General features: G+C 59.9%; 1 protein-coding gene across 4 annotated transcripts in view; it reads right to left on the bottom strand.

Annotated features, from left to right (window-relative positions):
• Window positions 1-23,819, bottom strand: part of STMN4 (stathmin 4) — a 29,357-nt gene extending 5,538 nt beyond the window's left edge. Inside the window, exons 1-4 of one of the 4 annotated variants that reach the window (XM_006116738.4) lie at window positions 23,708-23,791; window positions 10,281-10,454; window positions 3,838-3,909; window positions 2,714-2,809 (exon numbers count right to left, since the gene is read on the bottom strand). In XM_006116738.4, coding sequence (XP_006116800.1) covers window positions 2,714-2,809; window positions 3,838-3,909; window positions 10,281-10,299 — 187 coding nt within the window. In that variant the 5' untranslated portion in view covers window positions 10,300-10,454; window positions 23,708-23,791. Of the gene's footprint in view, window positions 1-2,713; window positions 2,810-3,837; window positions 3,910-10,280; window positions 10,455-22,597; window positions 22,733-23,707 lie in introns of those variants that run through there. The other 3 variants (XM_025181500.2, XM_006116739.4, XM_075923310.1) reach the window with 3 other exon arrangements.
• Between the last annotated feature and the right edge of the window lie 3,954 nt (window positions 23,820-27,773).

Raw genomic sequence — 27,773 nt, forward strand, 5'->3', positions numbered from 1 at the left:
GAAACGTTACGCTTGACCCCCGCCCCGGCAACATGATTTTTCACTTTGTTTCAGACGGTTTCCTAGGGAGGTGTTTTTCATCTCTCGCTCATTAGCTAAATAACAAACTGTTCCAACGTTTCAAAAAAAAAGCTTTTTCCTGACACACTATTTGCTGAATCCAATCCAAATTCACGAGCAGTTTCGTGGACCCGAAGACTGTATTTTGGGGAATTTGCTGCGAATCACACACTGGCTAAGGAGACAATGTCCCATCCCAGGGATTGTTTCCCCTGAAGGATAACAGCCTACTACTGCTATTTGGAAAAAGAAAAAGCACCCATCCTAGCCTCAGCCTAGGTCGGCAACGTGACACTGTTGCGAACAACATATGCAGTCATTGGTTGCCTTGCAGGAGGCATAGCATGCCAGGCCCAGGAGGTGACGTGTCTCTCTGCTCAGCGGTGGCTAGACCTCAGCTGGAGTAGCATGTCCCGTTTTGGCCAGAGACACTGGAAAGGATCCAGAAGCGAGTAACAAAGAGGATCCAAGGGATGATGCAGCCATAGGAGCAAAGGCGGGAGGAACTGGGTGTGTTGTGTTTGGAAGGGGGGAGATGAAGGGGGAGACTTGAGAACAGGCTGCCATAATAAAGAAGAAAAGTTGTTCTGTCTCGCCACAGAGGACAGGACAAGAGGCAACCGGGTCAAACTCCAGCAGAGCAGATTTAGATTAAATTTCAGGAAAAACCTCCTAACTGTGCAATCAGGAGGCAATGGAACAAGGGCCTGGAGAAGCTATGGAATCCCATTCACTGGAGGGTTTCAGAAGGAGGCAGGAGAGCCAGCTGTCTGGGATGGGGTGGACACAACAAATCCTGAATCCAGGCAGGGGTCAGACTCAATGACCCTGGCAGTGCCCCTTAGCTCTATGGGGCTAGGACTAGGATTCTGGGATTCAGATCTGCTTTGGAACGCTCCAAACTGCAGGCCTGCAGGCCCACAACTGGGCTGGAGCAGCCCCCACACTACAGGCAGCCCCACGGGACGCTGCCTGCTCCCAGCCCACACAGAACCGGGGGGCATGGGGCAGGGAGGGGGGCTGCTCCTGGGTAATGGTTAACCCATTCAGGGTGATGCTTAGCAGGTAGCCGGTTACCCATCCACATCCCTCGTGGCCACCTGGAAAGCCAGGCTCTAGGGACTCGCCTTTCCACGTGGCCTAGCACTGCGTGGCCAGACAAGAACGGGTGGAGGAAGGCGGCACGTCAGTCGGTGGAGGGAGCCAGGCACTCAGAGGGCCGGTGACTCCCGATTCCCACAGATCCCTGCTGCCGAGCAGGACGGGTTCAGCTGATGCGAGTCACCCGGAATGATCCACCTCGCTGTGGCTTCCGAAAATACATCCGTGGAATGTATCGTCTGCGCCTTGCGTTTCTTACTCCCCCGCCAGTGGGCGTGGGATCCAAGGTTCTTATTATTGTCTAGCACTGGCTGAGCGCCCGCAGAGAGCACGGTGCTTGGAAAACGCCTAGGCAATCATGCCCCCAGCCTCTAGAGTAGGGGTGGCTAATCCGTGGCTCACACGCCACATATGGCTCTTCACCCCTGAAAGCGCCCCACGCACCCCTACAAATGCCCCCTGGCTCCCTGTGCTCACTGGGTGCAGGGGAGCAAGGAAGCCGCTTAGTGCAGCAAAATGGCATCAGCAAGATGGTGGTGACTGGCGGGAGCCTGATGTGGCCTAAAAGCCTACCCACGATTTTTAAAGGGGCAGCGTCCTTTTTTTTTTTTTTTTGCTCAACAACTCTGGCTGGTGGGGAGCTCTTCCTTTTTTTGCTCAACAATTCTGGTGTGGCTCTTCACATTTTTTCCGCCGCTGCCCTAGAGCCTTACAATCCAAATAAGATGATGGGAGACTCTGCTATCTTTGACAACGGCCAATGGTTCATGCTTCTGACCCAATGAAATTCCTTTGTCCCTCAGGGAAAGGAAGGTGAATTTCTTGTTGATCTCAGGTGGTGATCCGTCTGTGCCGGGAAGCATGAGGGTGGTTGGCCCTGGTCATTGTTATCCTTGTCAAAAGCTGTTCTTCATTATGTAAATGCTCAGGGTTTTATTTTAATGTAGCTAAACTAACAGCAATTAGCAAGAGTGGGTTCTGCAGGCTAATTATATGCCAGGCAAGGAAGGTGTTTGAGGCAATTTTTAAGGAAATATCAGCAGATGTGACCTATATCATTGAGGTGAGTAATACACTGGCTAAGGGGGTGGTGACCCATTTCAGGCACTGGTCTGTCTAGAGGATAACAGCCTTCTACTGCTACCAGGTACTGGAGTCTCTCCCTTAGCTGAAGTGAAGGGGGGGGGGTGGAAGGTGTGCAGCTGATGACTTCCAGATGAGCTTGGTCTAGCTGATCGTTTGCCTCTGCCCTCGTTAGGGGATTTCCTATCTGTTCCCATGAGGGGCTAGTGAAGCCCTCTCACGTGGAACTTTGCAGTTTAATCCTCAGTGCTGCTATCCCTAGTCAGATCTGGATCTGGATCAGGTGTGAACCTCCTCCAGGGGGGCCCATCCTGAGGTTTTCTGCGGGGGATACAGGCCATGCAAGCTTCCAGGACAGTTGGTGAGCCCCAAGAGCCCAGCTGTTTCCTCCCCAGTCGGCCCTTGGTAATGCCCAAAGTGCACTGGTCATCCCGACACTATGCTCCTTCTGAACGGGTTAGTGACCTACCTTCATATTTATACACGGGTTTGTTCAAGGGGTCAGCCAGGAAGCAGGAGCAGAACAAGGAGACGAGGGGGAGCTCCTTCATCTTCTCTTTGTACGCTGCGAAAACACCATCGTGAGAGTCACTCGCCACAGCCCCGGCTGATGGCCAGAGAACCCTGCCTGCTCTGACGCACTTCCCCTGCCCCAACACAAAGCCTCCTCTCCCAACCAAAATGCAGCCACCTCTGGGGTGGAGCAGCGGCAGCTCACGGGTGCACAGCAGCACTGCAGAGCAGCGGGAAGCTTGAAGAGAAGCACCCCACGGCCAAACCCTCCTTCTCTGTTTCAAAGGGATGAACCGGTCCATGGGAGGGCAGGTATTCCAAACCCAGTGCACTATGCCATCCCCTCCAGCAGTCAAATCGGGGGGTGGAGCACTAGGGACAGTGGCTGAGATAGGTTCCCCAGGCTGCTGAGTTTTATGCCACTCCTCACTTTTCACACCCCATCATGGCTATCACACCTGTTAGCCTCAGCCCCTAAGGACAGGCAAGTATCGCTCTCCCGGGGGAAACTGAGGCACGGCATGGCCGGTTGTCCCCTGTTGGAATCGTAGCAGCAAAGCTGGGTCTGCTGAGCTCTGCTGGGGTGCAGCAAAAGCCCAGGGCTGCATCTCGGGGTCAGGAGAAGCTGGAACCTAATTGCAGGGTGCTGAGCGGTGGCAGTGGTAGGGAGAGCAGGAGGCGATGAGACAGCAAGGAGCCATGCCAGGCGCCACCCAGCCCGCCTGCTGCTGCCCCCTAGGAGACGCAGGGAGTGTGGGCACTGCCCGTGGGTGCGCCGGTCTATGTGCATGTCCTCAGGGTGGGAGGTCGGGCCCATCTCCCTCAGGGCCACCTCCCACATCTGAGCTGCAGGGGCCAGTTTCACCAGGTGACTCCGGACACTGAAAGGGAATGGGGGGAAGGGGAGTGGGAACAATTCTGGGCACCTGCCAGGGCCAGGCACCTGGAGGGGTGAGGGTGCAGCTAGGGGCATCTCCCGCTGCCTGGCATGTGACTGCCCATCTCTAGCAAAGGGGTCAGGGCCAGACACCAGCTTCACTAAGGGATGGAGCAAGACGCCACGGCTGGGCACGTCCGTACCGGCCAGAGTCATGGTGCTCGAGGTCCTTCGGCAGGCAGGGAACGGAGCGTGGCTGGCAGCTTCCTCGGTGCCTGGGGAAGCAAAGAGAGGAGATGGTGAGGGCTCAGCAGGGCTCCGGTTAACCCTTCGGGGGCGCTGCTCCAGGCAAACAGGGTGCTTCTCCCGGCCGGTGTAACCACACACCTACGGGGTGCGGTTCGCAGTCCCATGGGGCGGCACTCAAACCACTTACAGAGAGAGAGAAGGGGCCTGCCCTACAGCCTTAGCTGAGCACCAGTTGGCTTCTAGCCCAAGAGGTTGGGTTCATGCATGAAGTTCCAGAAGTCCCTGATTCAATTCCCCCTGCTGGTATAACACCGGCACCCTCTAATACAGAGCTGGGATGTAGCAGGCTGTGCCTACTACCTCTTGCCAACCTTCACATGGGTAACAGGGCCCTTTCTGTGGCTACCAGCAGCTTCCAGCCTATTTCCCCAAAGACAGGGTAGCTTTGGGATACACCCTATTCTCCCCATGGCCACAAGCTGCACATGCACACAACTGGAGCCACACAAGCTGGCTTCAAGCACTATCGTGAATACAGCTCACATGCATTGCCACTTGGAGTGGAATACATCATCACATGCAGACACAGCTGTCTGGCCAAAATGCACATGGGTGCATATGCACACACATCCATCCAGACAGCCTTATGTGTCCACCCCCCTGGCCTGCACCTCTCTGCACAGCCCCATGGATTTCACAAGTATCTAGGTTGTAACCCCTCTGCTGTGCAGAAAACCTCCCATACCAAGGACACTCAGTCCTTCTGGTTGTTTTATTGTTTTACCTCCACTCGTCCACACACTTTTATTTGGCAAAATACCATGTTCTCGCGCACTCCCACCCAGTGAAATCCACTGCTGACACAAACACCTCCATGTCCACAAACACCCCCCCCTTGTGCTCTCTGCATCCTACCCACCCACGCAACACATCCAGACCCCCACAGGTGGCCCCCTGGGCTCACCACCAGCCCACACCCTGCTCTCCCCCATCACAACCCCAGCATTTCTACAGTGATGTCTTTAAACAGAATTCAACCCCTCCGGCACCCAGGTGCCTCGCTCACGTCAGTCCCAGAGCCAACCAGCCGCACTGCCAGACCAGACAGGGCCCAAGAGGCCCCCGGGGATCTCAGGACACAGAAACAGTTTGCCAGGGAGAGAACCCAGGAGTCCGGTGTTGTCACCGCTAGATCCTCCCGGCTATAAACACCACTGCTCATGGAGCAGCCTCTCCAACCGGCTGTGCCCACTGCAAGCCTCGGGGGCCCCGTGGAGGAGACCCAGGGGGGAAGGCTGGTCTGAATCCTCACCACAGGTGCAGCCTCACGATGCCGGGCCAGGCCTGCTTGAGGGATTGCTGGAGAGGGGAATCCCCTACGGCAGGGCTCTCCGGCCCCTGGGCTGGGAAGCCAGATCTTAAGGGGGGGGATGGCTTGGTGAAGGCAGGTCCGGACGGCGGCAGCCCAGCTGATCCCAGGCAATCAGGCCCTGATAGCAGGTCCTGTGCCCTGTAGCCCCTCAGCGGGGGCTGGCTGGGAATTACTCCGCCCCCTTCTCCCGCTAGAGACGGTCTCACAAGGCCTTTCGGGACTAGAGGCTGATGCGGTTGCCCGGTGACCGTGTTCAATAGCAGCTTTATCCCTTGCCCCCTTCTACGCAGCCTGTCGGCTCCCCCTCCCACGGCCCAGCGCAGGGCGAGGAGACCAGGGCAGCGGGCAGATCTTCAGGGGCTCGAGGGAACACAAGGGAGGGATTGAAATAGCAACGGAGTCTTGTGTACTGCTCCGCCGATGCTCCACAATCCCAGCCCACAGCCCCCTGCTATCCCAGGCCTGGCTCCCCACAGCTCGCTGAGCCGACACCCCTCAGTCCTGACCCACAGCCCCCTGCTATCCCAGCCTTGGCTCCCCACAGCCTGCTGAGCCTACACCCCTCAGTCCCAACCCACAGCCCCCTGCTATCCCAGCTTTGGCTCCCCACAGCCTGCTGAGCCGACACCCCTTAGTCCTGACCCACAGCCCCCTGCTATCCCAGCCTTGGCTCCCCACAGCCTGCTGAGCCTACACCCCTCAGTCCCAACCCACAGCCCCCTGCTATCCCAGGCCTGGCTCCCCACAGCTCGCTGAGCCGACACCCCTCAGTCCTGACCCACAGCCCCCTGCTATCCCAGCCTTGGCTCCCCACAGCCTGCTGAGCCTACACCCCTCAGTCCCAACCCACAGCCCCCTGCTATCCCAGCTTTGGCTCCCCACAGCCTGCTGAGCCGACACCCCTTAGTCCCGACCCACAGCCCCCTGCTATCCCAGGCCTGGCTCCCCACAGCTCGCTGAGCCGACACCCCTCAGTCCCGACCCACAGCCCCCTGCTATCCCAGCCTTGGCTCCCCACAGCTCGCTGAGCCAACACACCTCAGCCCCGACCCACAGCCCCCTGCTATCCCAGGCCTGGCTCCCCACAGCTCGCTGAGCCGACACCCCTCAGCCCCGACCCACAGCCCCCTGTTATCCCAGGCCTGGCTCCCCACAGCTCGCTGAGCCGACACCCCTCAGTCCCGACCCACAGCCCCCTGCTATCCCAGGCCTGGCTCCCCACAGCTCGCTGAGCCGACACCCCTCAGTCCCGACCCACAGCCCCCTGCTATCCCAGGCCTGGCTCCCCACAGCTCGCTGAGCCGACACCCCTCAGTCCCGACCCACAGCCCCCTGCTATCCCAGGCCTGGCTCCCCACAGCTCGCTGAGCCGACACCCCTCAGTCCCGACCCACAGCCCCCTGCTATCCCAGGCCTGGCTCCCCACAGCTCGCTGAGCCGACACCCCTCAGTCCCGACCCACAGCCCCCTGCTATCCCAGGCCTGGCTCCCCACAGCTCGCTGAGCCGACACCCCTCAGTCCCGACCCACAGCCCCCTGCTATCCCAGGCCTGGCTCCCCACAGCTCGCTGAGCCGACACCCCTCAGTCCCGACCCACAGCCCCCTGCTATCCCAGGCCTGGCTCCCCACAGCTCGCTGAGCCGACACCCCTCAGTCCCGACCCACAGCCCCCTGCTATCCCAGGCCTGGCTCCCCACAGCTCGCTGAGCCGACACCCCTCAGTCCCGACCCACAGCCCCCTGCTATCCCAGGCCTGGCTCCCCACAGCTCGCTGAGCCGACACCCCTCAGTCCCGACCCACAGCCCCCTGCTATCCCAGGCCTGGCTCCCCACAGCTCGCTGAGCCGACACCCCTCAGTCCCGACCCACAGACCCCTGCTATCCCAGGCCTGGCTCCCCACAGCCTGCTGAGCCGACACCCCTTAGTCCCGACCCACAGCCCCCTGCTATCCCAGGCCTGGCTCCCCACAGCTCGCTGAGCTGACACCCCTCAGTCCCGACCCACAGCCCCCTGCTATCCCAGCCCTGGCTCCCCACAACCTGCTGAGCCAACACCCCTTAGTCCCGACCCACAGCCCCCTGCTATCCCAGCCCTGGCTCCCTACCCTCAATTCTGACCCACATCTGGCCATGCTATGCTAGGCCCCACCCACCCACACTGCAGACTGTCCTTTTGCGGTTACACCTGGCACTTGTCCTGCGCCGATCACACTGGCTGAGCTGTGTGTGGGGGCCCAGCGCTGGCATAACAGGGGCCAGGCTTGGGGGCATTGGCAGAGCTGGAGCCCCTACAGATCAGGACAGTGCAAACCAATGTTTCGGAAGCCAAGCAAAACAAAGCATACATCTTGGCCCCTGGAGCAGACAAAGCCGCTGTTCTCCCCTCTCTGCAGCGAAGGAGGAACGGCCCAAACAGAGTGCGTCCCACCGCCCGGAGCATTACATAACGCCCAGGGCCCTCGGAGACGACGTGTTCAGCTCAGCCGGGCCTCGCTGGGCTGGTCAGACAAAATTCAGTCTGGCAGGTGCTGCCTGAGGGTTGCATCTTCTAGCTTCACTCACCCCCAGATTGCGACCAAGTTAACACAGGGCCCAGCCAGGTCCCTTTCCCAGGGCTGCAGAGTGGCGTGAGGTGAGCAGGAAAGGGCAGGGGAATCGTGTCCTATCTCACAGTTCTCATGAGATTCATTCCTAGCACAAAGGATCCCGCAGACCAGTGCCCGGGAGCTGGCAGCCTGGCCTGGAAAGGCCCACTCGGCTCCTGGGGCATGTGCCATGGAGCCCATCTGTCAGGGAAGTTATTTCTCCTAGAGGTCTCAGGGCACAGCAAATGTATCCGGTCCGTCTGCCCCCATGGTGGGTGCGGCCCGTGAACTCTCCCTGCCTGACACAGCCGATATCTCCTGTGTTTAGAAACCAGGGGCGTTTCCTTTCCTTCGCAGATGCCAGGACATGGCACAATTTGTTCCCAAGGCCAAGAGACGCCTCCCACTCTCTGTGGCATGTTTCACCCCTCAAAGGGGTGAATTGGCACAGGCCCTTAAAGGGAAAATGGATTGATCATGGGAAATGCTGAGAACACCTCCCGGACCTGTGTGCCCAACTTCTGTGGTGATGGGGGAAGTAAAAGAGCCTTTGACAACTGGCCAGTGATGGAAATAGAGGCACAGGCAGAGCCTAGCCACCACAGGTATTGCCTAGGGCAGGGGCTTTCAAACTTGCACCGCAGCCCCCTTCTGACAACAAAAATTACCACAGGACCCCAGGAGAGAGGGCGTGACAACTCATAGAGGCATGGTCAAACAGGATTATGTATTCGCTTCAAGACAAAGTCGATTAGGGATAGTTGCTTTTCTTAATTTCACTACGTCTCTACTATTACAGGCTGAATACTGCCAGATGGTTACATAGCTATGGCAACGTGACACATCAATAAGCACAGGCAGAGCAATGCATAAGAGAGCAATAGGCACTTAGAAATGCTTATGCCCCTTCAGTCTGCGGGGAGTCCCGTTCCTGTCACCTCGCACTAGGCCACTGTGGATGCGGCTCCAGCTGAGGGCATCCAGGGCACCCTCTAAGGTTTAGGTCCCTGGTGAGACTCACTGGGCACGGAACTCCCAGTGATCCTATACTTTAGCTGTTTACTGAGTGTCCGCGAGTTGGCCAGATGCCACTCTCAACGTTCCCATGGAGCTGAGAACTGAGGTCATGTGATTTATCCTGTACTCGGCTCTCAGCTAATAAGCATAGGGAGTTGCAGTTCATGAAGGCCGTCTGATAAAGAACACCTGGTATTTTCACCAGCAGGGCCCATGGCTGAGCTAGACGAATACAAATGTAACCCCTGCAGGCCTACATATGGCTTTTTATGTGACAGGGCGGAGGGCTGAAGCTGCTGGAGCCTTGCTGCCCCAGGACTCCACTACTCCATGTGCTGGGGGGAGGGGGACTGAAGCCCAAATTCTCCTTCAGCCCCAGGCAAGGGCATGTAACCTGAGCCCCAGACTGGTGGTAGGGCTTGGGCTTCAGCCAGGCCTGCCGGCAGCAGCGGCAAAAGGGGGCCTGGTGATTCAAAAGGGCCCAGGGCTACCAGTTGCTGTTACTACATCAGCAGTGGCAGCCGGAGCCCTGAGTCCTATAAACCGGCACTGGAGCACCGTGCCACATGCTCTGGGTGGCTCTGAAGCCTGGGAGTGGGGGGGCGCACTGCAGTCTGGGCGGCGCTGAGGGCTGGCTGCCCTGGCCACGCCCCTTCCAGCTGAGGCCCCACCCCTTCTGAGAGCATGGAGTGGGTGCCCCACGCATCTTGCCCGGTAGCTCATGGAGGCTGTCGGTGCCCCTAGCTTCAGCCCTGGGCCTCTGCACGTCTAAGCTTGCCCTAGGAACTCCAATGCAATAAAATGGGATTGTTGTGACCCAGTTTGGGAACTCCTGGCCTATGGTATTCTGCAATAATGGTCCAACTTACTGCCACTTACAGTACTCACACCGCCCTGTGGAGCCATGACTCGACAAAACACCTTGCTGCACAGCCTTTTCCAAGGTGCTTTGCACAGGTGGGTAAGTCGCATTATTGCCACATTACAGATGGGGAAACTGAGGCACAGAATGGCGACCTGACTTGCCTAAGGTCCCGCACAAGAGCAGAGCTGGGAATTAAACTATGGTCCTCTGTGCCCTATCCCTACCTCCCCGCACACAGGCGATTTTTCTCACGGATTGAAAATCTTTCCTGGCAACAATTTTCTGTCAGAAAATGCCATTTTGATTAAACCGAGTGTTTGAAAATTTCATTTTTTGAAAACACAGCCCTCCCTGTTTTGAAAGTGCCACCGCAGCCAGTTTTGATCAGTTTGGAACGGAAAGTGTTGATTTTTACTTTGGCAACGTCTTTGTGCCTTGAAATTTGCTTGCGCTTATCTTTAAAAAAACAATACATTCAGAAGGGTCAAAACTGAAACACGTGGTTTCAAAGGTACCGGAGCCCAGATGTTTCCCTGACCAGCATGTAAACAACTCACCATGTTGTGTGATGAACATATTTGAGCGGCTGGGCTGATCCAGGATGATTCTTCTGTTTTTTTCAGTATTTCAGTTTTCTTCGCAGAAGCGATGTCTGATTTCTGACAAGTTCAATGAGGTGTCTCAGAGCACAAACAAACAACACGTGGCCCTCTCCTGGCTTATGTAACATGCTGTATTGGAAAACTGAGCATCACCTTCCTGTCCAAAGGCTGGTCTGCTCAAGATAGCAGCCTACTGCTTCTGCTGGATGATGGAGTTACTCCCTTAGCTCAGTTGGTAGAAATCTGGCTTGAGGTTCAAGTCCATCTAATAGCCCAAATCTAGGATCCTGCCCCCTAGTACTTGCCCTCAGCACTGGTACTTCCCCTTACTCCTAGGCTGTGACTGGGGACTAGCTCCCTTGGCAGAGGGGTTTCTTACGCCGGCGTTGCAACGGTTGGGAAGAGGTGGTATGATTTCCCACTAATAGCTCTTTCTGAACACCTCGTCTCAGGCCTCTTTAGCTCAACTCTTTTTATTTTCAAAGCCAACCCTTGCCAACTTTTCTCCACCCCGCACATCAACACAATTCATGGAAGCCTCACGCAAGCCACCCTACCACAACACACCAGCGTGAAAATCTCAACACTCATCAACAACCCGCCGATAAATAAATCGGTGTCTCCAACTCAGGAGGGGGCCCTACACTAAGAAATTGCCAGCAGCCCTCCAACACGGAACCAGATGTTCATTGTGTGTCTTGTTGTTGCTACAACAACAAAGCAGGGTGCACAAGGGCAGCAGGAGCGATCAGCGTTCCTGAAGACCGACAGCTTTTGGTGCTGATTGCTAAAAAGAGGTTGCCCAGCTAGGAAAAATATAGCAGCTCTGAGCCCTTTTTAGCAACTCGCTAGACTGCTGCGGATTCAGATCAGCTGCTCATCTAGCTCAGCCACTTTGAGTCTGGTCTCTGGGGGCAGGTCTGTGTGTGGCCCGGGGTCTGCAGGAGAGCACCCGGGATGATCACAGTGGCCCTGTCTGGCCTTTAACGCGTGATCATTGCAGAGGAAAGACACTTCCCTTGGCTCAGACTAAACAGGTCTCCATTAGAGCTGCTTCTGAGCCTGTCCCTGCTCTGAACTGGGCCACGCCCACGCCCCGATACGAGACCGGGATGAGAGAATGCCACGTAACGTATTAGCCCACTTCCGGGACGGTGTCTAAAAAGAAGCGCTGGCCTCTTTAAATGGGTCACCCGGAGCAGTGGTGGAAATGCACTCCATTAATATCCTCCCCACGTCACTCCCCCAGCGCCTGGTCTTTATTAATCTGCTCATCCTACTCCCGCAGGCCCTGCAGCTGCCTGTTCTCCCCAGTTCTGGCTGGTCTCTGCACATCATGGACCCACAAGTGTGTGTGTGGGGGGGCGTGTTGTAATAGCACTTAGCCCTGCTGGGGACTCCCTCCTCCTGAGGGTCTCAAGGCCCCTGAGATTGAACCGGCTCGAGAAGGCGGGGAAGGAGTTTCAGTCCCTTCTTACACATGGGGAAACTGAGGCACAGGGCAGAGATGGGCAGGTTTGCAATTGCTGACAATATCCCGCTGGCTTCAACGGCAAAACACCCATTGACCTCGGTGGGAAGGGAGCGAGGTCAGCACTGGATGCTGCTGGAGAGCCCGCTCCATGCCGCTCACCCAACGTCAGTCAAGGAGACAGCAGCTGAGGCTGGCCTGAGCCTGACGCACCCCAGGGGACACATTCCTGGCACGGGCTGGAGAGTGCCTGGCCGATGCCAAATCACTTCCTAGCTCAGGAGAGGGGCCGGGGCTTAAATGCCACAGGAGGATGCCCCATGGCTGCGCACAAAAAGCCCCAGCTCTGGAGGCAGGCAAATGCCATCAGCCCAAGAAGAGGGACAGGGCAGGGCAGCCTTCGGTTCCCTTCCACGAGTGACGGGGCCAGGCTGGGCCAGATAGGAGAGAGAATCCAAGAAACTCCCAGGCTCTGTCTGTGTCCAGCAGCCTCCATAAAGAATCCCCATTGGAACCATTCCAGCATTTCCCCTTCCCCAGGGGGAGGCCCAGGCTGTTTGGACTGGGACAGCAAAAAATCCCTCACTCCCCATACAGTCCTCCTGGATTATCCCAGTGTGTCTGGGTCAGGGCTGGTGCATTTGCCAAGTGTAGGGCGGAGAAAGGGATGGCTCACTCCGGCACACGGCCAGGGATGAGCCTTTCGGGTCAGGCCACTGCCCCCTGCTGAAATGTCCCACCAGAATCCACTGCGTTCGGGGCCGGCTTTGGGTGCTCGTGCACTGGCCTGCTGAAATCCCAGCAGCTGGCAGTGCCCTACGCCTAGCTGGCAAACTCCAGCCGCCTTCCTTTGGCTGCAGGGGTCCGCCTGGGAGGATGCCACTGAGGGATCACAGCCCCACCGTGGTCCAAACGTGCCACATGTCAAACTCAGCCCGCCACAGGCCTCCAGAGCAAACGCCTCGGTGGCTGGGCACCGGCTGTCTCCCCCTAGGGGTAGGTGGTTGTGAAGGGCAGCGACACCAGGCCTTACTAGCTGACCCATGAGACGGAGCCGTGTTGCCGCGCCTGCGTGTTCATGCACTGCCAGGGCGCTCAGCTGTGTCACACGCAGACACAACCTGGCTCCTGTAGCACTAATGGGCCTGCGGATCCATAGAATCATAGAATCATAGAATCATAGGACTGGAAGGGACCTCGAGAGGTCATCGAGTCCAGCCCCCCGCCCTCAAGGCAGGATCAAGCTCCGTCTACACCATCCCTGACAGATGTCTATCTAACCTGTTCTTAAATATCTCCAGAGAGGGAGATTCCACCACCTCCCTTGGCAATTTATTCCAATATTTGACCACCCTGACAGTTAGGAATTTTTTCCTAATGTCCAATCTAAACCTCCCCTGCTGCACTTTAAGCCCATTACTCCTTGTCCTGTCCTCAGAAACCAAGAGGAACAAATTTTCTCCTTCCTCCTTGTGACACCCTTTTAGATATTTGAAAGCCGCTATCATGTCCCCCCTTAATCTTCTTTTTTCCAAGCTAAACAAGCCCAGTTCATGAAGCCTGGCTTCATAGGTCATGTTCTCTAGACCTTTAATCATTCTTGTCGCTCTTCTCTGTACCCTTTCCAATTTCTCCACATCTTTCTTGAAATGTGGCGCCCAGAACTGGACACAGTACTCCATAACCACCTGCCCCCCACTCCTGCCCCACGAGGGGTGCCAGTTGTCCAGTTTTCACCCAAACAGTCCGTTATTCGAGTCTCCTGTCCAGTAAAAAAACCAGAAAACACCGGACATGTGACATGTCCAGTATTTCCTGTTTCCCTCGGACAGAAACCCAGTGGGAAAAATTTTCCTCTGCTGTGCCTGGCGGAGGAGTGAGGAGCGTGGGGCCATTTAAAGGTGCAGTACCTTTTTTTTTTTTTTTTTGCTCAACAATAGAATTTTTTTTCCTAGTGGTTTTTTTTTTTTTTTTGTTAACCCATCTGGCAACCCTATGTCTAGCCCATCCCTCGGTATCAGCACACGTTTCAGGGCCTAGCCAAGAAAGAAACCCCACGGTGTGAGGTTTGATACAGGAATCTCTGGGTAACGGAGCTCAGGCTGGACTAGATGAACATCACAGGCCCTTCTGTCTTTGGATTCTAGACTTGGGGTTCCACACCTATCGCTGACTCTGATGCCCCTCCGCTGCAGTGGGCAAGTGGCTGTGCCTCAGTTTACCATCTGTGAAATGGGAGTAATAGTAATAGGAGAGGCGGCTTGGAAGCTAATAACAGAATGAATGTTAGAAATTGCCAGCAACTTGGGGCCAGGGTTCCACTGTATGTTTGTACAGCATCCGGCATAATAGGGGCCCAGACTTGCTGAGCCCTCTAGCTGCTACCTACGAAGGCTAAGAACAGACAGCACCTTTTGTGCAAAGCTCCCAAAGTGCTTTTCCAAGCAGGGTAAAGACACTCCCTGTCACTGTGACAGGTGGGGAAACTGAGGCACGGAGCCATTAAGCAGCTAGTGCCAGAGTACACAAAAGAGCTGTGTGAGAGGCAGGGCTAGAACCCAGCCCTCCTACGTATCAGGAACCCACCCTTCACCTTGCTAAAGCCAGGGCTAGGCGAGACTTTCATAACTTGGCCTCACACAGCCTCAAAGGGTCAAGCGAATCCAGGGCTTGGGCTGGGGCCAGTGAAAGATCCAGCAAAGTCCGCAAGCTCTGGTCCGGTCCCCGGCCAGTCTAGCTCGTCAGCTGGCTACTGACATTCTACAGAGGGACTGTAGCAGCTTTCCAAGAGCTGCCAGGCCAGGGACGGGCAGGCATGGGTGGTGAATGAACTTAAGGCTGGGAGAGGCAAGGGTGTCGGTGCTTAAAGCAGCCACTCCAGTCACTGAGCTGGAATTGGCCCAGGGATCAGACCAGCCCCAGGTCGCTGGTGTGGGCCCCCCAGAGACCGCCTGGCATTCAGAACCGGCTCTAGCAACCAGCAAGTCCTGGGACCACACTGCGACATGTAAACAAACCCCATGACCGGGAACAGAGGAACCCAAACAATGGGCATCGCCATGTGTCAGGCGCGGAGAGCCGGCAGTGACCCGGCGTGCTGACAATGGGCCGATTGTGTCCTCCAGCTGGGGATCGGGCTGAGTTTCGAGCCGTGGCCGAGTCGCTGGGCAGCCAGCTGAGTCCCCTCGAATTCCCCACACAAGTTCTTGCCAGCTACATGGTGGGTCCAGGGCCCCATGGGGACAACGTTTCCCCTTTAATATGGAGCTATGGCCGGGCCCTGCTGGGATCATAAGGGAACCATGAGGGCTGGGAGCTGCATCTATAGAACCCACCCACCAGCAAGGACGGCAGGTATCACAGGCCAAGGGAGGCTAAGTCTCGCTGAGCAGCCAGGGGTGGCATGGCCCGGCCCACACCAGCCTCCAGTGGGGCGGGGGAAGGGGGGGGCTCAGGGTGGGGCTGCCGTCTGGTGCTTCAGGACTGGGGGTGATGGGGCGGGTTGCACCACCTGGCACTCTGGGACTGAGGGTGAGGGGGCGGGTTGCACCACCTGGCACTCCGGGACTGGGGGCGATGGGGCAGGTCGTGCCACCTGGCACTCTGGGACTGGGGGTGATGGGGCGGGTTGCGCCACTCGGCACTCTGGAACTGGGGGCGATGGGGCAGGTCGTGCCACCTGGCACTCTGGGACTGCGGGTCATGGGGCAGGTCGTGCCATCTGGCACTCTGGGACTGGGGGTGATGAGGCGGGTTGCACCACCCGGCACTCCGGGACTGGGGGTGATGGGGCGGGTTGCGCCACTCGGCACTCTGGGACTGGGGGTGATGGGGCGGGTTGCGCCACTCGGCACTCTGGGACTGGGGGTGATGGGGCGGGTTACACCACCCGGCACTCTGGGACTGGGGGTGATGAGGCGGGTTGCACCACCCGGCACTCTGGGACTGGGGGTGATGGGGCGGGTTGCACCACCTGGCACTCCGGGACTGGGGGTGATGGGGCGGGTTGCGCCACTCGGCACTCCGGGACTGGGGGTGATGGGGCGGGTTGCGCCACTCGGCACTCCGGGACTGGGGGTGATGGGGCAGGTTGCGCCACTCGGCACTCCGGGACTGAGGGTGATGGGGCGGGTTGCACCACCTGGCACTCTGGGACTGGGGGTGATGGGACAGGTTGCACCACCTGGCACTCCGGGACTGGGGGTGATGGGGCGGGTTGCACCACCTGGCACTCTGGGACTGGGGGTGATGGGGCGGGTTGCACCACCTGGCACTCTGGGACTGGGAGTGATGGGACGGGTTGCACCACCTGGCACTCTGGGACTGGGGGTGATTGGGAGGACCAGCCAGGGTGGCCTGGGGCTGGAGCCAGGGGGCCAGTGGCTGCGACGGGGACCTTGGGGCTCCAGCGGGGGAGCGGGGAGGATTATGGCCTTGAGCAGAAGGGGCGTGGCAAGGGTCTAGCCTCCCCGAACCGGCAGTTCCCGTGCCGCCCGTGCCTCCAGCTGTTATCTGGGGAAGCAGCAGAGCCCAAGTGGAACTGCCCCAGCCAATCTCCAGAAGCCCCGCAGCCTCCTTGCTATGGAACTGGGGCTCAGTGAAGGGGAGGGGGGCTGTGCAATGTGTGGGAGAGGGAGGGTGGACTCCTGTCTTACTCCTCAGTCTCCTGGGCTGCACGTCCCGGCCATTAATGGCCCAGCACATTGTCAGAGGGACGGGACTAGTGACAACAGTTACCCTGCTGGCCACGCCAGGCTGGCTCCTAGCCAGGGCCTGTTAATGTCCAGAGATAAAGGACAAACGAGGCCCTCTCCGTGCATTCAGAGCAGGCTCTCTGCTAACTTCACTCCACCTACCACCCTCTCCTCACACAGCTCTGCTGCTGCACCTCAGTCCTGCCCTGCATCTCCCCCCTCCCCCTGCTCTCCCAGTCCTGGGATACTCCCCACGGAGCTCCTCAGTCCTAGCCCCCTGCCAGCCCCGTCCTCTCACCCCTCCCGAAGGGCCTGGATCCCAAGTGACAGGGGAGCGCCAGGGACCCTCCTTGTCGCTTAGCAGCCCCTGGCCTGGTGCTGGGTCTGGGGGAAGCCCTCTGGCCCAGAGACCCAGCAGGAGGAGAGTTTGCTAAAGTGCTCTTTGATCCTCCAGGTCTGGGGATCACATGGTGGCCCTCCAGCCACCTGCCCCGCCCGGCCCTCTTGCGCTCCCGTTAGACACCACAGCCAATGGGCGAGGCTGCAGTGGCCGGGGAGGCACGAGGGGTTTGGGCTGGTATCTGAGCTCCCTGCTGGACTGAATCCTGCTGCTATTAAACACTAGGCCGGCTCCAGAGGCCGGGGCCATTAACCCATCAGTCCCCGCCGCTCCTGGGCACCACGCTAAGCCACACGCTGGGGCAGCGGAGACGTCACAGTTCCCAGCCCTGGCGCCTCCTCGCCCAGGCTGCTGCCTTTGCAGCGAAGAGGGAATTTCCCCCGGCAGATCCCACGGTGGGGGCTCCCGCCAAACGCCGGATGGGCTCCGACACGCCGGACAGCCCTGCCACGCGGACGTGGCCCGGCCACCTTTCCTGCAACCCCTCGGATCGGCTCGAAAGGCACGTCCCGCCGCTGCTGGTAACGACCGCGAAGCCGGGGCCGCGGGCCAGCCCTTGTGACGGCCTGAGCGACACCAACGCCTTAAACGAGTCCGCCCAGGCCCAGTGGAAGACTGTCCGTCTCAGCGCTGCCACCCAAGCCCCCCGTGGAACATCTTCTCTGGATGGAGGCTAAGGGCCAGGACAGCAGGGGGGCTACAGGTCAGGAGTGAGGGGCATGGGCAGGGCTGAGGGGAGCCCAGGGATGGGATGGGGGGCAGGTCAGGAGTGAGGGGCATGGGCAGGGCTGAGGGGAGCCCAGGGATGGGATGGGGGGCAGGTCAGGAGTGAGGGGCATGGGCAGGGCTGTGGGGAGCTCAGGGTCGGGATGGGGGGGCAGGTCAGGAGTGAGGGGTATGGGCAGGGCTGAGGGGAGCCCAGGGCCGGGATGTGGGGGGGAGGTCAGGAGTGAGGGGCATGGGCAGGGCTGTGGGGAGCCCAGGGCCGGGATGGGGGGGGAGGTCAGGAGTGAGGGGTATGGGCAGGGCTGAGGGGAGCCCAGGGATGGGATGGGGGGGGGAGGTCAGGAGTGAGGGGCATGGGCAGGGCTGTGGGGAGCCCAGGGATGGGATGGGGGGCAGGTCAGGAGTGAGGGGTATGGGCAGGGCTGAGGGGAGCCCAGGGATGGGATGGGGGGGGGAGGTCAGGAGTGAAGGGCATGGGCAGGGCTGAGGGGAGCCCAGGGATGGGATGGGGGGGGGAGGTCAGGAGTGAGGGGCATGGGCAGGGCTGTGGGGAGCCCAGGGATGGGATGGGGGGCAGGTCAGGAGTGAGGGGTATGGGCAGGGCTGAGGGGAGCCCAGGGATGGGATGGGGGGGGGAGGTCAGGAGTGAGGGGCATGGGCAGGGCTGAGGGGAGCCCAGGGATGGGATGGAGGGGGGAGGTCAGGAGTGAGGGGCATGGGCAGGGCTGTGGGGAGCCCAGGGATGGGATGGGGGGCAGGTCAGGAGTGAGGGGCATGGGCAGGGCTGAGGGGAGCCCAGGGATGGGATGGGGGGGAGGTCAGGAGTGAGGGGCATGGGCAGGGCTGAGGGGAGCCCAGGGATGGGATGGGGGGGGGGAGGTCAGGAGTGAGGGGCATGGGCAGGGCTGTGGGGAGCCCAGGGATGGGATGGGGGGGGAGGTCAGGAGTGAGGGGCATGGGCAGGGCTGTGGGGAGCCCAGGGATGGGATGGGGGGGGAGGTCAGGAGTGAGGGGCATGGGCAGGGCTGTGGGGTGCCCAGGGCCGGGATGGGGGGGGGAGGTCAGGAGTGAGGGGCATGGGCAGGGCTGAGGGGAGCCCAGGGCCGGGCTGGGTGGGGAGGTCAGGAGTGAGGGGTATGGACAGGGCTGAGGGGAGCCCAGGGATGGGATGGGGGGAGGTCAGGAGTGAGGGGCATGGGCAGGGCTGAGGGGAGCCCAGGGCCGGGATGGGGGGCAGGTCAGGAGTGAGGGGCATGGGCAGGGCTGAGGGGAGCCCAGGGATGGGATGGGGGGAGGTCAGGAGTGAGGGGCATGGGCAGGGCTGAGGGGAGCCCAGGGATGGGATGGGGGGCAGGTCAGGAGTGAGGAGCATGGGCAGGGCTGTGGGGAGCCCAGGGATGGGATGGGGGGCAGGTCAGGAGTGAGGAGCATGGGCAGGGCTGTGGGGAGCCCAGGGATGGGATGGGGGGCAGGTCAGAAGTGAGGGGCATGGGCAGGGCTGAGGGGAGCCCAGGGATGGGATGGGGGGCAGGTCAGGAGTGAGGGGCATGGGCAGGGCTGTGGGGACCCCAGGGATGGGATGGGGGGCAGGTCAGGAGTGAGGGGCATGGGCAGGGCTGTGGGGAGCCCAGGGATGGGATGGGGGGCAGGTCAGGAGTGAGGGGCATGGGCAGGGCTGAGGAGAGCCCAGGGATGGGATGGGGGGCAGGTCAGGAGTGAGGGGCATGGGCAGGGCTGAGGGGAGCCCAGGGATGGGATGGGGGGCAGGTCAGGAGTGAGGGGCATGGGCAGGGCTGTGGGAAGCCCAGGGATGGGATGGGGGGCAGGTCAGGAGTGAGGGGCATGGGCAGGGCTGAGGGGAGCCCAGGGATGGGATGGGGGGCAGGTCAGGAGTGAGGGGCATGGGCAGGGCTGAGGGGAGCCCAGGGATGGGATGGGGGGCAGGTCAGGAGTGAGGGGCATGGGCAGGGCTGAGGAGAGCCCAGGGATGGGATGGGGGGCAGGTCAGGAGTGAGGGGCATGGGCAGGGCTGAGGGGAGCCCAGGGATGGGATGGGGGGCAGGTCAGGAGTGAGGGGCATGGGCAGGGCTGAGGAGAGCCCAGGGATGGGATGGGGGGCAGGCCAGGAGTGAGGGGCATGGGCAGGGCTGAGGAGAGCCCATGGCCGGGCTGGGGGGCAGGTCAGGAGTGAGGGGCATGGGCAGGGCTGAGGGGAGCCCAGGGATGGGATGGGGGGAGGTCAGGAGTGAGGGGCATGGGCAGGGCTGAGGGGAGCCCAGGGATGGGATGGGGGGCAGGTCAGGAGTGAGGAGCATGGGCAGGGCTGTGGGGAGCCCAGGGATGGGATGGGGGGCAGGTCAGAAGAGAGGGGCATGGGCAGGGCTGAGGGGAGCCCAGGGATGGGATGGGGGGCAGGTCAGGAGTGAGGGGCATGGGCAGGGCTGTGGGGAGCCCAGGGATGGGATGGGGGGCAGGTCAGGAGTGAGGGGCATGGGCAGGGCTGTGGGGAGCCCAGGGATGGGATGGGGGGCAGGTCAGGAGTGAGGGGCATGGGCAGGGCTGAGGAGAGCCCAGGGATGGGATGGGGGGCAGGTCAGGAGTGAGGGGCATGGGCAGGGCTGAGGGGAGCCCAGGGATGGGATGGGGGGCAGGTCAGGAGTGAGGGGCATGGGCAGGGCTGTGGGAAGCCCAGGGATGGGATGGGGGGCAGGTCAGGAGTGAGGGGCATGGGCAGGGCTGAGGGGAGCCCAGGGATGGGATGGGGGGCAGGTCAGGAGTGAGGGGCATGGGCAGGGCTGAGGGGAGCCCAGGGATGGGATGGGGGGCAGGTCAGGAGTGAGGGGCATGGGCAGGGCTGAGGAGAGCCCAGGGATGGGATGGGGGGCAGGTCAGGAGTGAGGGGCATGGGCAGGGCTGAGGGGAGCCCAGGGATGGGATGGGGGGCAGGTCAGGAGTGAGGGGCATGGGCAGGGCTGAGGAGAGCCCAGGGCCGGGATGGGGGGCAGGCCAGGAGTGAGGGGCATGGGCAGGGCTGAGGAGAGCCCATGGCCGGGCTGGGGGGCAGGTCAGGAGTGAGGGGCATGGGCAGGGCTGAGGGGAGCCCAGGGCCGGGCTGGGGGGCAGGTCAGGAGTGAGGGGCATGGGCAGGGCTGAGGGGAGCCCATGGCCGGGCTGGGGGGGAGGTCAGGAGTGAGGGGCATGGGCAGGGCTGAGGGGAGCCCAGGGCCGGGGTGGGGGGCAGGTCAGGAGTGAGGGGCATGGGCAGGGCTGTGGGGAGCCCAGGGCCGGGATGGGGGGCAGGTCAGGAGTGAGGGGCATGGGCAGGGCTGTGGGGAGCCCAGGGCCGGGATGGGGGGCAGGTCAGGAGTGAGGGGCATGGGCAGGGCTGTGGGGAGCCCAGGGATGGGATGGGGGGCAGGTCAGGAGTGAGGGGCATGGGCAGGGCTGAGGGGAGCCCATGGCCGGGCTGGGGGGGAGGTCAGGAGTGAGGGGCATGGGCAGGGCTGAGGGGAGCCCAGGGCCGGGGTGGGGGGCAGGTCAGGAGTGAGGGGCATGGGCAGGGCTGTGGGGAGCCCAGGGCCGGGATGGGGGGCAGGTCAGGAGTGAGGGGCATGGGCAGGGCTGTGGGGAGCCCAGGGCCGGGATGGGGGGCAGGTCAGGAGTGAGGGGCATGGGCAGGGCTGTGGGGAGCCCAGGGCCGGGATGGGGGGGAGGTCAGGAGTGAGGGGCATGGGCAGGGCTGTGGGGAGCCCAGGGCCGGGATGGGGGGCAGGTCAGGAGTGAGGGGCATGGGCAGGGCTGAGGGGAGCCCAGGGCCGGGATGGGGGGCAGGTCAGGAGTGAGGGGCATGGGCAGGGCTGTGGGGAGCCCAGGGATGGGATGGGGAGGGGAGGTCAGGAGTGAGGGGCATGGGCAGGGCTGTGGGGAGCCCAGGGCCGGGATGGGGGGGGAGGTAAGGAGTGAGGGGCATGGGCAGGGCTGAGGGGAGCCCAGGGCCGGGCTGGGTGGGGAGGTCAGGAGTGAGGGGTATGGGCAGGGCTGAGGGGAGCCCAGGGATGGGATGGGGGGGGAGGTCAGGAGTGAGGGGTATGGGCAGGGCTGAGGGGAGCCCAGGGATGGGATGGGGGGAGGTCAGGAGTGAGGGGCATGGGCAGGGCTGAGGGGAGCCCAGGGCCGGGATGGGGGGAGGTCAGAAGTGAGGGGCATGGGCAGGGCTGTGGGGACCCCAGGGCCGGGGTGGGGGGCAGGTCAGGAGTGAGGCGCATGGGCAGGGCTGTGGGGAGCCCAGGGCCGGGCTGGGGGGCAGGTCAGGAGTGAGGGGCATGGGCAGGGCTGAGGGGACCCCAGGGCCGGGTTGGGGGGGGAGGTCAGGAGTGGCCGGGTGGCCTGTGGGGCAGGGAGCCCTGGTGGGCTGCGGAAGCAGACGAGGGGGGTTAAAACAAGCCCCCGGGCGGCTCCCAGTGAGTTGTGCCGGAGCGGGGCTGTGTGCTCCGCAGGGGCAGCCGCCGCCCTGCGCGGGCCAGATGAGCTCATCCGGGCTGAACAATGAGGCGCTGGTGCTCCTGGTGGGGTGGGCGTGATCTGCCCTCACAGCCCTCGCCCAGGCCTGGGCCCCCTTGCCAAGGCCCGGTGCATTGCCCGGCCCTCCACCGGCGGCCCAGCTCCCCTGGCTCTCGCCTGCCCCTCCCCCCAAAATCAATAAAGACATTGCCCGGAAAGCGCGCTTCCTGCCTCCCTCCGTAAGGCAGCCGGCCCCCCTCTCCAGCACCGATGGCATCCCCCAGCCCGCGTCCCGGCTCTGGCTAGTGCAGCAGGACAAGCCCTTTGCAACGCTCCCTCTGGGACATCCCAGTGGGGAACACCTGGGCTGGGCCATTGTCGGTCTGCTCCCCCCTCCACACGCACAGCCAGCTGGCTCAGCTGCCGCCTGCCCCCACACCACCGCCTCGAGGCACGGTCCGGAAACAGGGACTCACCCTACCTGACCCCACTCAGGGCTATGGCAGTTTGTGCATGGAAGCAGATGGAGGCTTTTGCAGACCCCTCTCTGGGATCAGAGAAACCCGGCTGTGCTCTGGGTACAGCCAGCGAGCCTTGAACTCAACGGGCCTGATCCTGATCCTGTGTGCACTGACTTTACCCACGTGGAAATTCATTTCATTGGGCTACTCCTCATTGACATCAGCATGAGATCAGAATCAGGCTCAGTATATCTATTGTGGGGTGGATAAAGATAGATAGACAGACAGACAGATAGCTGGGTGTATGGGGATAGATAGATAGATAGATAGATAGATAGATAGATAGATAGATAGATAGATAGATAGATAGATAGATAGATAGATGGGGTGTATGGAGATAGATAGATAGATAGATAGATAGATAGATAGATAGATAGATAGATAGATGGGGTGTATGGGGATAGATAGATAGATAGATAGATAGATAGATAGATAGATAGATAGATAGATCTAAAACTCCATGCAATCCAGGTTATGGCCAGGCAAATAAGTAGGGAAGAAAATGCCAAACACACAGGATCCAGCCCTCGAGTAAAGGCACTTTTGAAAGCAAAGAAAGAACCGTTCGGTGCATTTCGATTTGGACTCGCTGCACTTTCTCCCTGCCTGGGAAGATCTGCCCAGCCCAGCCGGGCACAGGCGGCCCTGCTCCAAGCACAGATGAGCTCTGGGAGGATGCGGAGGAGGCGGGAGCTGGTGCCCATCTGTGGGGTGGAGCCGGACATCTCTCCCTTGAAGCAGTCCACTGGCTGCCACTCTTAGATGCTGCTCCAGGCACAGGAGCCTGCGCCTGGCCAAGCAGCGAAGCAAAGCAGGCCAGCGGGTGAGAGTCAGACAGGACAGACAGACAAAGAGGGAGGCGCCCCATGAGGGCTGGTGCCGCTTTCAGACCCTGCCTGGGCTTTTCGGAGACACAGCAGACGGTGCTCACCGCTTTGTATAAAACCGCCTTGTGCCACCGCCTCCCCCACAGGCCACAACCCGCCGGGGGCCCAGAGTTCAAAGCCCCCGACAGCGCCAGACCCCCGCCCTCTGCATTCCTCCCTGCTTCGCCTCCCTTTGCTACTTACCCCCAACACCTGCTCTGTCTGGCGCTCCCAGCGCTACTCACTCACTCAGTGCACTCAGGGCTCCTGCCAGCATCAGCCCAGCTGGCCAGCTCTCCCCATGACATCACCTCTGAGCCAGCCGATTGGCCGAGCCCAGGGCCTGCGCTGATTGGGCAGCCTCTTGTCAGGGAAGCAGGGATTGCCTGAGTAACTCCTTGCAGGCCAGGTACCCGAAGGATGATGTCACACAAAGGAGCTATTTCCAGCGTAGGCTGGGCTGGGTGTGGGGGGGCAGCGAAGCAGGCGGGATTGAGCCGGGCTGGCTCCGGAGAACTCTCGGATGCTTCCAGGGATGCTCCCATGCACCAGCCAGGATCCTGCCCCACTGCACCAAGTGCTGTACTCACCCCCACCGGGGGACACGCTCCCAGCCCTGAGGCGACTCCCTGTGTCCAGCTCCTGCTTTTGTCCAGGGTAAGGGGGTATCCTGAGCCATGAAACACACAAAGAGCCAGAGGATGAAAAATCTTGCTTCCATCGCCACGCACCCCCATAGCGGGCTCAGCATCTCAGCTGGTTTAGTTCCCTTGGCTACAAGACAGCGGGGCCACCAGGGAACCCAGCCCTACGAGATGGCTAGTTTTAAAAGTCCAACGTCATGAGTGTTCCTCCCATGCCCACAGCCCCGACCACATCTCCCCAGGTGTTTTTCCTACTGCTCCGGGGAAATCATCCTTTTTTAAATTTTACCCGCCTGCTTCTCCTAGTTACACCCTCCATGCGCCACCCAAAATCATTATGGTGATCTGAATTCCCATCGCACTAGGCGCCTGCCCCACTGCAAACTCAGGACAAAGAAATGCCCCCTCCCCTCAGCATTTATAATCACCGAAGAAAGCAAGAGACAACCGATGGCTGGAGGCAGGTAGTTGGGGGACCCAGGGAAACAATGAGACACTATTGGCTGGCATGGCAGGCCATGGTCTCAGGGCACCTGCAGCCTGATCATGTTTCGTTTTCCGGAGGCATCACGGCAAAGGAGAGTTCTGAGGACGGATAATGAGTTGGTTTCTCAGGCGATTACGGGGAGCTCCTCCCACGAGGGAGGGGTCACACTGGTTTAGAACCCCTTCCGTTGCCTACACTGTCCCGCCAAGGCAGAAACAGGTGGGCTCAGCCTCCCCCATCAGGGCCAGATATTTGAGACTGTGGCCCTGGGTAACGACTTAGTGAAGGCCTGCCTGGCCCTCTGTCTTTCTGCCTCCCGGAGACCTGCCTCCTCCCAGTTCCCAAAGCTGGCCAGGAAACTTCATGAGCCTTTTTGACCAATCCCAGCACTGAAACGAGCAGGAGTAGATTGTGCATTTACCAGGCCAAGCCAACGCTGACTAAATGAAGCCTGCGCTCCCAAATGACGCTGGCTTTGGGCTAGCACCTATCCCGACATGGCCCCCACCAGACAGTTCCCAACCCTGGTATTTATTTTAAATAAACCTCGAAAATTCCACTAAAAACCATATTAAAGGTCCCTTCAAGCGTTTCGAAGTCAGATGTGGCTGGTTTTCTTAAGTTCCAGGTAAAGTTTGCCGCAGCGGCCCATTACAATAGTACAATAGCACCTAGAGGCCATGACAGAGACTGGGCCCCACCGTGCAAGGAGCTGTGCAAACACAGAGCAAGAGGTAACCCCAGGCCTGAAGAGTTTACAGTTGAAGTAAGATGTAAAGGAAGGCTCATCGGCCCCGTTTTGCAGCTGGAGAACAAAAGCACAGCAAGACAATGTGAGCTACTCCAGGTCAGGTAAGGGGCATGGAACAGATCTAGGAACTGGCCTTAAATCTCCTGAATCCCGACCCAGTGCACTAACCACAGGCACAGCCTTCTCCTAGACCCACTCCACCCAGTCGAAACTGCAGCCCTTTTCTACTCAGTCAAGTTGAGTTGGGGACTGCTGTCCTGCATTGCACAAAGTGCATCAGCCCCTATTAAATGCCTATTAGAGTCTATTGTTTCCCTCTGGATTCTTTCCTTCCTCAAGGGCTGCATTTCTGGAGCTCATGGTCATAGGCCCCGTTTCCAGCTGCCACAGGTTGGCTCACGAATGTGATGCCTGTGTTATAACCCAGGGATCATTTTGAATGGCTCCACCAAGCTGTGGGTTCTCGAGGAACTTGATTAATGAGAGGGAAATGCCACGCAAACAGTCTACGAACGATAAAACCGATACACCCTGGGATGAAACATAGGAAAAGCCGCTCCTGTCTGCTCCGGATTTCTGTGGATTGTAATGATCTGCAGTTAATCTGACTCTGTTGTACGTCCACGGACCACACATCTTCAGTTACAGGAACAAACACTTCCACCCAAGGGAGAAACATGAGTTATGCACATGGAACTGAAACTGGGGCTATTATTCCCAGACCAGCCATCCATGTGACTTGGGTTTGAGGGCAAGAACCTTGAGGTGAGTTCTGACTAGAAGAAGTGCCAGGCACTTTGGCGAAATTATCAGTCCCCTGCTCAGAGCAGCAAAGGGTGCAGCAGAGCAGGAGAGGGATGCGGCCACAGAGCTAGCCAGGGAGGGGCACAGCGCTTGCATGTCAGGACTGTGAGCTGTGTGGTCAAGCCTATCACCAGACAGGAGGGGACGCGGCAGGCCATGGAGGGTGAGTGATGCCTTGCACCCTGCGTGCTCCGGTCAATATCATCGCTCATTTCCACCGGCCGCGCCAGACCTGGTGGAGTTCCGTTGTAGGAAATGTGTTAGCAGGACTCCGAGAGGACGGGCATCTCTGGCCCCCTGTGAGAACAAAGCAAATATCAGAGTGGGGAGTCCTGGACCAGCACCCTCCTTCCCTGGCTGCTGCCTCCTCTGAGCTGGTCAGTCAACCCTCATTTCTCTGACGCCCAGGCTGGGGGCTTGGAAACGCTTGATGAGGCTGCCCCAATGGTGCTGGAAGGATTTTTAGGATGGAGGTGCTAAGTGGCACCCCCCACACACACACACCTACCTTTGTTAGCTCCACCCACTGCCACAGGCTGGGGCCACAAATGGGGGTGGCTGAGGAGCCCCAGGCCAGGGTCAGAAATGGAGCCCCAGGCCAGCAGCTGGGAGGCAGTGGAGCCCCAGAGTGTGGGGAAAGCAGCCAGGACCCTGGGTAGCAACTGAGGTACCAGCAGCCAAGGCCTCGGGTGAGGAACTGGTGGCGGAGAGACTCTGGCATGGGGCCATGCTGGGTGCAAACTGGGGGTGCTGCAGCATCCCCCACACCCCTACTTCCCGAGCCTGGGGGTATCCCACTGCTCACAGGAGCACGGACACCACACCCAGTCCCCAACCCACCCGCATCGATGGAGTTTGGGCTGGTTCACAGAGGCAGACGACTGGAGAGACATCAGGCCCGTCTCCAAAATAGCCCCCAGCACAACATGGTGGGATTGCTGGTCAGTGCAGCTCTCCCTGCTCCCGCGGACGAGCCCTGGGCCTCGCTTGGCTATTTAGGTTGGAAACTCTTCAGGGTAGGGACCTCGACTTGTCTGTGCAGCTACCAGCACAACCAGGCCCCGATCGCCACTGGGACCCGTGCACCGGCAATGCAAACACTCACCAGCAAACAAAACCCATGGGGGTGGTCGCTAAGGTCACAGCAGGACGAGCCTCCTTGGCCAGTGACCTGAAAAGCAGGGAAACCAGGGGGAAGACTCTATGGCTACGTCTAGACTGGCATGATTTTCCGGAAATGCTTTTAACGGAAAAGTTTTCCGTTAAAAGCATTTTCGGAAAAGCGCGTCTAGGTTGGCAGGATGCTTTTCCGCAAAAGCACTTTTTGCAGAAAAGCATCCGTGGCCAATCTAGACGCGGTTTTCCGCAAAAAAGCCCCGATCGCCATTTTCGCGATGGGGGTTTTTTGCGGAAAACAGAACTGTGCTGTCTACACTGGCCCTTTTGGGCAAAAGTCTTTCGGAAAAAGACTTTTGCCCGAACGGGAGCAGCATAGTTTTTCCGGAAAAGCACTGATGATTTTACATTAGATCGCCAGTGCTTTTCCGGAAATTCAAGCGGCCAGTGTAGACAGCTGGCAAGTTT

Source organism: Pelodiscus sinensis, chromosome 3 (genome assembly GCF_049634645.1).
Source record: "Pelodiscus sinensis isolate JC-2024 chromosome 3, ASM4963464v1, whole genome shotgun sequence".
Classification (NCBI taxonomy): domain Eukaryota; kingdom Metazoa; phylum Chordata; order Testudines; family Trionychidae; genus Pelodiscus; species Pelodiscus sinensis.